Raw genomic sequence first — 11,365 nt, 5'->3', positions numbered from 1 at the left:
TCTTTCCCGGGTTTCCCGGCCCCGCCCCTCGACCCGGGGCCGACTCCTAGCAGGTGTTGCGGAGTCCGTACTCGCTCCCGTGCTGCGGGGAGGCTGCCCCTCTCCCTCGAGGCCCCGGCGTAGTGGACGCGGACCTGCCCAGCTTCCATACTGAGTTTAGGGCGGTCCCAGCAAGTTTATTGTTAAGGACCTTGGATCACACCCTCTGTGGATTCCCTGGCCAGTGTAGTTTGGGCCTGACCTCCACGTTGCTCGGGAAGCGTGGAGGGTGAGGCTCCACGAGCCTCTTGGCCGAAAAGGGCCTGAGCACGCCGCCCCCACGAGGCCGGCCCCACGTGGGCCACGGGGGCGCCCTCCGCCGAGATGTTGCCGCGGTACCTGGATTTCCCCTTCCCGGCGCCTTCCTTCTAGCCTCCCAGCCCTTGGGTCCCCTGTCTCCTTCTCCTCCCTCCCATTCCCGTCTGTCTGTCTTTCCATTGGTCCGGGCTCCCCACGTGCTCCCCGGGTCTCCGCGGGCGGGACAAGGGCCTGGGGCGGGCAGAGGGTGCCCCTCCCTTCCTTCGCCTGTCACCTCCCATCCTGGTGCGAGCAGGACTTCCGGGATCGAGGAGGTGGGAGCTCGGCCCTGAGGAAGGAAATGGGAACGGGGAAGGGGCGGCGGAGAGGGGCCGAGCGTGCTGGGATCGGGGCGGGACTTCACTACGGGGGCCCGGGTCGAGCTGACCCGTGCTCTACCCAGCCCTGTGTCCCCTCTCCCAAGACCATTCGGGGGCAGGGGCGCTGCAGAGTCGCAGGAGGTGACCTGTGCAGAAGCCTGGAGTCCTGGGGTAACCCTTGGTTAAGTGTCACCGCGTTCTTCCCTTCACCCAGTCCGTAGTTCCTGGTCGTTCGCCGGCGTCCCCGGAGCCCAGCGACTGTGGATGGCAGAAGCCCAGAGCGGGACTGGCCAGCTGCAGGAGCAGAAAAAAGGTAGGCCACCCTGCCTGCGGACCCCTGGCTTCGGGAACCGGCTGCCCCTCCCTTGGGCCCTCCTCTGTCGTGGTCAGATTGCATGAACCATCTCGTTAAGCCCCTCGGGCACACCTGGAGGCGACAGGGGGCTTGATGCTTCTTCCCTCTCCACCCCTCTCCCAGGTCTCCTGATAGCCGTGAGCGCCTCAGTGGATAAAATCATCTCGCACTTTGGGGCGGCCCGGAACTTGGTTCAGAAGGTGAAGGTGTCTGTGGGAGGGTGTGGGGTGATGTCTGGGGGCCAGGACAGTTGGCGGGGAGGGGACTGGTGGCATCTCTGGACCCAGGCCCCCTGCGCTGCCTCCAGGCCCAGTTGGGGGATAGCCGGCTGAGCCCGGATGTGGGGCACCTGGTGCTGACCACCCTCTGTCCGGCCCTCCACGCCCTGGTGGCTGATGGGCTGAAGCCTTTCAAGAAGGACCTCATCACTGGGCAGCGCAGGAGCAGCCCCTGGAGCGTGGTGGAGGCGTCTGTGAAGCCAGGTGACGGGGAGCGTGTGGGACTAGGTGGAGACCGGGGCTGGGACTGTGGCAGGACTGGGGCCTGGCTGACAGTGCCTGCGTCCTCAGGCTGCGGCACTCGGTCCCTGGGAACGCTGTATAGCCAGGTCAGCCGCCTGGCCCCGCTCAGCAGCAGCCGGAGCCGCTTCCATGCCTTCATCCTGGGCCTCCTCAAGTGAGTGGCTTTCTCTCCGGCACCTCCCCGCCGCCCCCGCAGCCGCCCCCAACCGCCCCTCGCCTGGGCACTGCAGGGGTGTCGCAGGTGGGACAGTGGTGGTGCCCCACGTCCCTCGAGAAGGCTGGCCCTCTTCCAATCTCATCTGCTGCTCCCGCCCAGAGGGGGCCGGAGTCCTCCCCCTCCCTGAAGCTCTGCTGCCTCTTTTCTCCCCCAGCACTAAGCAGTTGGAGCTGTGGTTTTCCAGTCTCCAGGAAGATGCAGGTCAGAGGCTCAAATGGGAGAGGATGGGGTTGCTAGGCTACGAGGGAGGAGGGGAAGGGAAGGGCTTGGTCTGCTGGTTCCCGCTGATGCCAGAATGATCTTAATCCGTGCCCCTGATCTTCTGCTTACAACTCTGTCAAGGAGTCCCATAGCCCAGGGGGGGAAGACCCCAATCCTCACTGTAACCTCCAAGGTCATGATCCTCACCGTAACCTACTCCCTTGTCCCCAGGACTGGGCCTTTCCCTGGTCCTGCAAGCCTTCCTTTCTGTTCCTTCCCTCCACCTAAAATGCTCCCCCCAACTCCAGTTACTTTCATTCATCCTTGGGGTGCTCCTTCAGTGGGGTTGCACCCCCACCCTCAGACTAGGCTGACCCCCACCCCCATTTTGCTCCCACGGCCTCAAGTCCTCCTTTCTGTTGCTTGGTTTTTGTCACCATTTGTTCCCCGCAGGTCTCCCACTCTAGGCCGTGGTTCTCGTGGGCGGGGGTGTCAGCCCTGTGCCTACTGCGCCCCTCTCTTCTCTGCCCCCGCGCCCCGCGCCCCGCGGCAAATGAGGCCTGGGGGAGGGGGTGTCTGTTGCTGCTGGGCTGAAGCGGGGAGGGCTCGGCCCAGGGCAGGGGCTGAGGTCGCCCGCCCCTCCCCAGGCCTGCTGTCCGTGCTGTATCTGCCCACCGGATTCTTCTCCCTGGCCCGGGAAGGCTGCCCCTCCCTGTCCACGGAGCTGCTGCTGCTGCTGCAGCCGCTCTCGGTGCTGACCTTCCACCTGGACTTGCTCTTCGAGCATCACCACCTGCCCCTGCGGCCCCCCCAGCCTCCCGCCGCGCCCCGCTCGCCTCCAGCCCTGCAACAGACTGTGCAGGCCCTGCTGCACTGGGGGGGTCGGCTGGCCCAGAGCCTCCGTGGGGCTTCTGGGGAGAACCCCCCCAGCCCTTCAGCCCCCTCAGGCCCTCCCGCAGCAGGCAGCTGGTGGGAGCAGCTGACCCAGGCCTCGCGGGTCTATGCCTCCGGAGGCGCCGAGGGCTTCTCCCTTCCCCGGTGGGGCGCCATGCGTCGGGGGACTGCGGCCGGGGGCGCCCAGGAGAGCTTGCAGCCCGCGGAGGACTCGGCACCTGGCAGAGGCGTGTGGCTGGGGAGGCTGTTTGGAGTGCCTGGGGGCCTCGCCGAAACCGAGACTGGAGCTCTGAAGTCCAGGTAATGGGGTACCTGCTCCCCTCCCTGACTCCCTCCCAGAGCCCCAGTCACCCCAATTTGAAACTTTAGAGTGAGCCGTTAGGTCGGAGGTTGGCTGTTGGTTTTTCTACAGCCAGGAGCTATAAAAACGGTGCACGCACTGTCATGGCTACAGAAGTACCTACGTGTCCTCCGTGGCGCCTCCGGGCCCTCAGAGCCACGGACGTCTACTCTCTGGTCCTCTGCTCGGCTCTGCCCGGGCTGGACCGTCCACTCGTTGGTGCCTCAGGCGCTCTCCAGTGGGTCCGTCTGGCCCACTGGCTCCACAGGTCCCTCTGTGATTTTTGGTGTTCTAGACCTTTGCTGTCACCTCCCGGGTCACCCCAGCGGCCCCTGTGTTCCACGACCGACTCCTGACCGCTTTTACCCACCCTTCAGCCCCTCAGGTTCTTCCTCCCTCTGAAGCCCTGGGCTCTTGGGGCGTCTTTCTGGAGGCGGGGCGGCCTGTGCGACCCTGTGTCCTTTCCTCCAGGAGACCATCTAGCTGGCTGCCTCCGACAGTGAATGTGTTGGCTCTGGTGAAGCGGGCGGCACCTCCTGAGACCCCCTGTTCTGCCGAGGAGCTTGAGGCCTCAGCCCCCAGCATGGTGCAGACGCACAGGTGAGGATCGGGGGTGCCTGGTGTGCGCGTGGCATGTGTGTGTGTGGTGTGTGGTGTGTGTGCACGTGTGAGCTCGCATTTCTGTCTTCACAGAGCGGAGCGGGGTAGTGTAAAAGGCCTCGGGCTGCGAGGTGCTTAGTTTGCATGTAAATCTGTAATGGTGTGACGCTCATTTCTCTGAGCCATTTCTTGCTCTGTAGAGAGAGGAGCCTTTGTTTTGGTTGTCACAAAGGCCAAGCCTGGGCACAGAGGTGTGCGCCTGGGTGCGCTGGGGAGCACCGCGCCGCCCTTCAGTGGGGTGTTTCCCCCTGGTCCCAGGGGCCGCCCCTGCTTTGGGCTCTGGCTTCCTTCGGCGTCTCAGTGCACTGAATTAGGCTTCTTGGCTTTTCATTCACTCGGCAGTAGTTTTCAGGTACTTGCTATGCTCCAAGCCTCACGCAGGGGAGCGGCCACACGGGGAGGTATGTCGCAGCCCGTCTTCAAGGGGCTTATGGTCCAGTGAAGACCCCAGTGAATAAACGAGTGGCTAAAATTCGGTGTGGTGGACCCTAGGAGAGGAAGGCCGAGTCTATAGACGGGACTTCTTCCTTAGGTTTGGGGGCGCAGAGAAGGCCTAGTGATGGTGTGGGCTCCACATGGGCCGGAAGGGACAGGGTGCAAAGGTGGAGAGGCCCAAGTGCCACCAGGAGGAGCCGCGGGCACCTGCGGCGGCAGTGCTGGGGCTATCCCGGGCCTGGACCTCCCCTGGGGCAGTGGGAGTCACCGTGGGGTCTGAGCAGGGTCTGGTCTTCCTGCCCGTGTTTTCGAGGACCTCTGGCTGCTGTGTGGAGGGCGGGGCCGGGGAGGGAGGTCACGAGATCCAGGGAGACCCAGGAGACTGCTGGGCTTCAGGCCGTGGGGCTGGGAAGGGAGGTGGCCTGAGCGGCGGGAGGGACAGACAGGAAGCCGGTTGTGGTGACTGATGTGAGCGAGAGGCCTGGCGCTTGCCGTTCAGGGGTACCCAGGACAGGAGGGGCTGGTCTGCAGGGTGCGGGTGAGTCACTGAGTTTGCACGTGCTGGGTCTGAAGCACCCAGAGTAAGCGGCCGAAGGGTGGGTGTGGGGCTCACGAGGGCTGGGACCCCAGCTGGCATCAACGCGGTGGGAGCGGGGCCCCTCCGGCCCAGTCAGCGTCCCCTGAGCTGAACCGAAGGGACAGTCCGCACGGTGGCGCGGAGGCCTGGGGACAGCCGGGCGCCCCGCCTCGCTTCCTCCCAGCACCGTCCTCCGGCTCCCCGCAGGGCAGTCCGCGCGCTCTGCGACCACAGCGCTGCGGGGCCTGGCCAGCTGAGCTTCCGGCGTGGGGACGTGCTGCGCGTCGTCACCACCGTGGACGAGGACTGGATCCGCTGTGCGCGGGACGGAGCGGAGGGGCTGGTGCCTGTGGGGTACACCTCTCTCGTTCTCTAGGCCGGCCTCCCTCCCTGCACCTGTCTCCCTCTCCTGCCAGCTGCCAGTGGGGTGGCCTGTGAACACTAAACGGGTCAGCTGACCATCCCAGGAGCATCTTCCCTGTCGCAAAAGGACAGGCACTTCCCGCCCATGTCCGTTTCTGCTAATGTGTAAAATAAGTTTCCCTCCCTCCCTCCCGTGCCCACCTGTAAGTCGTGATCTGCTCCCCTTCCAAATATATGAAAGGGACCCCCCTACGCAAACTCCTTCCTCTCGTCTGCACAAGGGCCCCTCCCCTCCCACGTGCAAAATGGAAAGCCTGCCCCCTCCGTCACGTGTCGTGGACTCTGCGGCCCGGTGTGTGCATCAGCTCCCGTGGCCAGAAGGCCCTCTGGTGCCCTGTGTCGCCACCCGCCCCGCCTCGCCCGTATTTATCATGTGCTCATGGCGCGTGGGTGCCGGCGTCCGGACGCCCCTGGCGGGTGGGCCTGTGCTGTCGGTCTCTCTCCTTTCTCCTTTGTCTCAATAAAGTGTGGGAGTTGAATGTGTGTGTGTCACTGCCGGACTCGGGACACGGGCTGTGGGGGAGGGGAGGGCGGCCCAGGTGTCCTCATGGCTCCCTGAAGAACAAAGTGGCCCCTGCTTGCGCCCCTGTTCTGAGACTCGATGGCCGTTTTGGGAGACGGAGCCTGAGCCGGTGTGAGACAAGAGAGAAGACTCCGGTCGCCCTTCGAACTGCTCACTGGCTCTGCATCCCAGGCGACGGGCAGGAGCACGGGGTTGCCCGGGCCACCGCTTTCCCTCTGACGCCACCGCTCTGAGGTGGAGGGACCGCAGAGAGCACGGTAAGCTGACACCCAGGACTTCGTCAGCATGATGAGCGTCTCTTCAGCCTCCTGAAACGAGGAGCCAAGATGGTCTGGAGCTTCCAGGACACGGTGGCGGAAATCCCGCAAATGACGGCCCAGTGGGCAGGGGCCAAAAGGTGACGGGAGACGGCTGTCGTCATGACCAGGCGACAGGCGGGCAGCCGGGAGCCGAGGTGGAACGTGGGGAACCTGGACGTCCGCCGTCCGCCTTCGCCTCTGGCCTCTGGGAACCCGGCTGGCGACAGGCTGGGCCAGGAGGGGAGGGACCTCGGGGCCGAAGCTTTGTAGCCTTGGGCGGGCTTGGTGAGACCCCGACACGTCACACTTTCGTCTGTCATTTCTGAGGCCCGTGCCGGCCCATCCCCGCTGTTCCCTGCTCCTCGCTTTAATTTTGCTTTTTTGTGTCCGGCTGTCCTCTGTGACCTCTGCATCTCAGGTGTGTCCCGGGCCGATGCCTCTCGTCCCCGGTTCTGAGCGCCTCTGGGGATTCCTAGCTGTGCTCACCGGAGTCTGAGGACTCCAGTTTACGACGTGTCGGCCGCTGCTAGTTACTGCTGCAAAGGAAGCCTAATTTCTATGATGCTGGCAGTTACGCAAACAGATACGTCGAGCACACTCTGGGACCAACGTGTCTCCACGTGCGGTCCGCAGGGCCCTCGTGCGGGCCGTGGCTTCCCGGGGCCCAGGAACCACCTGTTTCTCACGGGGTGCCCTGCACTCCCCGTTCTGGACCACGTGCCCAGGGCCCTGTCCCCAGGGCCTGGTTTTAGAGCAGCGGCTGTCCCAGCGAGGAGTCCCGGGCTCGGTGAGGTCGGCGCACCTAGACCGCGTTGCAGGGCATCGAAGTAGACCGCACGCTGCTGTGAAGTTAAGTTCAGTCTCGCACTGTCATCTGGGGCGGACGGCTGTGGTCGGCAGCACAGGTGAAAAGAGGCAAGCGGGGAAACGGACGCTGCCGCCCCGTCCGCGGCCCGCTGGGCCTCGCCGCCGCGGGCGGGTGGACGCCCCTTCGTCGGCCAGTGCAGCCGCGCTGGCCAGTCCTGACCCGCCCGTCTGGGATGAAGGTTAATGACTGGCGTTCTGGCTCTGACGCTAGTACTAGGTGACCTCCGGCCAGTCACTGCACCGACTCAACATTCGGTCTTCGCTTCCACGAAACGGGGACAATTGCAGGGGGCTCCACGAGGGTTAACTAGCTCTCCGATCTCGGGCAAGTCCCTTCACCTCTGTTGCTTCAGTTCCCTTCCTGGTAAAGTGGGTTTCGGTCCCTGAAAGGGCCGTTCTGAAGATTACGTCAAATCGTGCATACACGCGACCTGCTTCCGATGGCAGTGGCCTGACGTTACTGCCAACCTGGGTTACGAGGAGCGGGTGAGAGCACGGCACGCGGGTGAGGGACGGGGGGGAGGCTCTTTGTGCCGGTGGGGTGGGCAGACTGGCCCCGGCCAGGGCGACCCCACCACCGAGGAGATGGCTTTACCCAGCAGTCAACGGCGGGAGCCCACGTAGGGGCCGGGATGCTGATGCTGTGGTTTTAAAAAGCTCTCTCTGGAAACAGGATGGAGAGGGTCCTGGAAGATAAATGGAGAACAGGAAAGGGGGAAAAAGAGCAAGCTCACCACTCTGTAGTTAGGAAAAGTTTTTTCCATTTAATACTAGACTTTCAAGGATTGAGATGCAAGCTTTTTATGCAATTACATCCAATGTTAAAATTGGTAATACATAATTTACAAAGATTAACATCAAAACAATCATCTATTTAGATATGCTTTTGTAAAAAGGAAATATATTAGCAGCATTTATATTTTCCGCAATCACACAGCCTACAGACATGCAGACTAACGGTCTCTATTTGCAGTGATGTAGTGCTTCGCCCCGCATTTCAAACACCAAAACCCGCCTGGCAGCTAGGGGGTTCTTTTTATTTCGTTATTATAAAATAACCGAAAAATAAAAAAAGGCATTAATTTCTACACCAGTAAGAAAAAACAAGTTTTTGCACTTACCTAACATTTGATTGTCTAAAAAACATTTCAGTTTTTAGTCTTTCAACAAAAGAAAGATAAAATGACAGAGCGTAGTGTCTTTTGCTTCTGTTTTCGCATTTTACAAAGTTTTTTTTTCTTTTTTCGTCTTTTTTAAAATTTTAGTGTTTAACACTATTAAAGGAAATATTGAACTTTAAACTCTTTCTTGTCACTTTCCTGCTTTTGACTAAAAGGAGACCCCCAAAGTGCCCCTGCCCCGCCTCCCTCCCACCTGGCTCCCTGAAATGCAAACCAAAAGAAACCCCTCCGACGGCTCGGACATGCGATTTCTCCAGCTCCACATGTGAGTAGCTGACACCCAGGCCTCTTAGTAATGTACAGTGCTTCTCTACAGTAAGAAAATACTCCAAACTATTTTCTTAATTCTCTTTTTTCTTTAATAAAATATTTATTCTGCTTTTTCTCTGCTCGAGGGGATCTCTGGCATCCCCTTTCTCTTTTGTTTTGTGTTTTTTCCCTCAAGATAGACACAGAAAGGAGGAAAAGAAAAAAAGCGTCAATGGAATGGAAGGTGGTCAATGTTTCTACCTAAACGAGTCAGAGCGTCGTCGTCGTAGGGAAATGCAGTCAGGACAGCGTTGGTCCAGAATCAGAAGAGGTGACGGGGCTCGTTGCTATCGTATTGCTTACTGGTCGGGCAGCGGATATATCTACACATACACATACGTACATATATACACGCACACGGCTTGGCACGTTTAAACCATCTTTCCTCTTAGAAGAACATCTAAAACGTATATGCATATGTATGTCTGAGAGAAAACAAAGCAAAGCCTTTTCAATTTTACTTTTAAAGAGACAGCATTGTCTGAACTTCTGGCCAAGAGAATGGGAAGGAAGGAAACACCCTGGATAGCCCCCCGACGAGGAAGTCGTCAGGAGGGTGGAGGAGACGGGACTAGGGGTGGGGTCGACACACTGTCTCTTTAAGAGGTGGACACTGAAAACTGTACAATTAAGAAAACAAGAGTAGTGTTTTCAATTGCTAATCTACACTCACAGCAAATACTCTGATAGGCGAATACTGTTCAACAGTCTATGTAGTGACTTTCGTTTGGCGGGGGTTAGAGTTCATTTTTATGTAGGTTTTAAGATGATTTTACTTTGAAATGAATCTCCATTCGCACAGCATAGCAGACACACACAAACCACAGCGCATAAACCGCCCATGTGCTGGCGGGGGCCTGGCCTTCCGTTAGAAAAAATTACGTCTGGCAGGTTATGAAGGTTAAAACAGGTAATTACAGTAAGTACTGTGCCCTTCTGACCCCATGGGGGCCTGCCCTGTTCCGTGATTCCGTTCTGGGGAGCAGAGGTAGGGAGGGGGCAGCAGTTACAAGTGCTTTGAGCTGTCAACTTGTGTTTCGTTTTGACCTGTCGGCAAGAAGGGAGTGTGGCCCGTCACTGTCGGGGGTCTGGGGGGAAGCCCGGCCACCGCCCGGGCTGCGGAGGACAGATGGCGGGGGCCGGGTCGATCCCTGTGGATTCTGAGTTATACCTGGGTATAGGAAGCAGCTTCTGAGCAGTGCCTGTGGGGTCAGAGGATGACACGGAGAAGCCCAGGCCGGGGGAGGGGCAGTGCTGTGACGTACCAAAGGTCTCGGTCATCCCCTGCGTGCTCCCCTCCCCGCACCCCGCGAGCCCTCAGGGTGGAGCGGGAGAGGAAAACGAGATAAGCCGAGCTGGTCAGATGGACCCTCCTCTTCCTCTCCATTAGCTCCAAGGTTTACTAAGTACCTAATGTCACCGACATGGCCCCATGCCCTTGCTGGACGGACCCGTCCCACCCCTGTCCACTCAGAGGACAGGAGGCAGGGCTATGCGCGCCGCGGGGTCCCGGAAGCCGAGGCCCGCGTGGCCGAGGTTCACTTCCGGAAGCTACTTTCTGGGACGAACAGAGTGCGCCTTCGAAGCTTCCTGCCTGATCCTTCCTCCAGCAAGTAGGTCACGTCGATGGCTGAAAACAGAACCGAGAAGGCTCATGAAAACGCCCGCTGCCCGCCTTGCTCCGGACGGAGCGCTGAGGCGGCAACAGGTGTGCGGTGACCTCCTTCCTCGGCCCCAGGTCAGCAGGAGACCCTCTCACGCCCCGGCCGCACTGCCAGGACGACTGGACGGTGTCCTCCTCCTCTTAGGACGCCCTCCACTCTGGGCGAGTAACGGCAAGTTGTTCCTTTCCTCCCCTCCCCCTCGCCTCCCGTTGGTCTCCGGCCCCAGACAGCAGCCGCGCCCTTCTTACCATTTTTCCCAGGGATTTTGTCCAGGAGACTGAGCAAGATGTGGTTGAGCCGCTCCCGCTGGCTGTGCCGTCGCTCCTCCGGGGAGCAGGCTGGCTGCGCTTCTCGGCTCCGCTCCTCTGGCTTCCGGTCCCCCTCGCTGGCGTCGGCTCCGGCCCCGTCCCGTTCCGGCTCCGCCGGGCTGGGCATCCCATCGGCTGCTTGCTCCTGGCTGGCCAGGACCTCTTCAATCAAGGGCAGAGCGTCGTCCTCCTGGCCCAGGTCCTTCAGGGGAGGCTTTGAGCGCTCGGACTTCCAGGATGACCTGCCGGAAGGACGTGCAAACCTGGAGTCAAGCTGAGCAGGTCACTGGGGGCTGGAGGGGACGACGGGCCGGGGCCTCAGGACGGCTGAGACCAGAGCCTGGTGGTCAGAGCCGTGGCTCGGGGCTAGGGAACCTGGCTTGGTGTCCGCTTCGTTATCTCTGAATGAACCACCCCGTCTCAGAAATTTAATTTCTATTTGTAAGTTTCAATTTTTTTCCTTCTTTCTTTCAGGAATCCGGCCAAGTCCGTGAAATACACCAGAGCTGGTCACACTGCTCAGCGAGCTCTCACTGGCCACTTCGTGAGTACTGAGAAGTGTGGCACAGCCCTGCGACACCAACGGCCCAACTGCAGCCAGCATCTCGGGGGAGGTTCGCGTCTCTGAATCTTTCCGCATCTCACACTGAGCGCTCCGTCCACGGAGTAAGCTATCGGTGGAGGTAAAGAACTTGCTGTGCCCCCACTCAGCGGAAAAAGGAACCGAAGAGAAGCCTCGGTGCTGCATTCGAGAACCCCTCCCACGTCCGAAACGAGCCCAGACACTACAGCCCGGCCGCCCCGCTCTGCTCCTCGACCACGGCCCCTGGGGTGACGCGCCCTGGGGTCATGGGGAAGCTGCAGAAACCTAAGGAAGGGGCTTTTCGGACTCTGTCCAAATCCTCTTCTTTTCCATCTCCAATCGTTCAAACCTA

The 11,365-nt window shown here is 60.3% G+C and overlaps 2 protein-coding genes across 6 annotated transcripts in view; one reads left to right on the top strand and one right to left on the bottom strand.

Annotated features, from left to right (window-relative positions):
• The window catches only part of RUSC1 (RUN and SH3 domain containing 1), a 9,257-nt gene extending 3,499 nt beyond the window's left edge, over positions 1-5,758 (top strand). For 3 of the 5 annotated variants that reach the window (XM_011366407.2, XM_011366409.2, XM_011366410.2), the window contains 8 exons: positions 871-969; positions 1,135-1,211; positions 1,319-1,493; positions 1,581-1,686; positions 1,904-1,950; positions 2,598-3,144; positions 3,656-3,784; positions 5,064-5,758. In XM_011366407.2, the coding sequence (XP_011364709.1) occupies positions 871-969; positions 1,135-1,211; positions 1,319-1,493; positions 1,581-1,686; positions 1,904-1,950; positions 2,598-3,144; positions 3,656-3,784; positions 5,064-5,232 (1,349 nt within the window). In that variant the 3' untranslated portion in view covers positions 5,233-5,758. Of the gene's footprint in view, positions 1-282; positions 970-1,134; positions 1,212-1,318; positions 1,494-1,580; positions 1,687-1,903; positions 1,951-2,597; positions 3,145-3,655; positions 3,785-5,063 lie in introns of those variants that run through there. The other 2 variants (XM_011366411.2, XM_023534370.1) reach the window with 2 other exon arrangements.
• A 1,951-nt stretch (positions 5,759-7,709) lies between these two features.
• Positions 7,710-11,365, bottom strand: part of ASH1L (ASH1 like histone lysine methyltransferase) — a 106,031-nt gene continuing 102,375 nt past the window's right edge. Inside the window, 2 exon segments of the mRNA XM_023534302.1 lie at positions 7,710-10,088; positions 10,371-10,716. Of these exon segments, the coding sequence (XP_023390070.1) occupies positions 9,997-10,088; positions 10,371-10,716 (438 nt within the window). The 3' untranslated portion in view covers positions 7,710-9,996.

The sequence above is a fragment of the Pteropus vampyrus genome, unplaced genomic scaffold, assembly GCF_000151845.1.
Source record: "Pteropus vampyrus isolate Shadow unplaced genomic scaffold, Pvam_2.0 Scaffold124, whole genome shotgun sequence".
In the NCBI taxonomy this organism is placed as follows: Eukaryota; Metazoa; Chordata; class Mammalia; order Chiroptera; family Pteropodidae; genus Pteropus; species Pteropus vampyrus.
The sequence above is the reverse complement of the archived record's forward strand: the minus strand, read 5'-3'. Positions and strand labels throughout refer to the sequence as shown.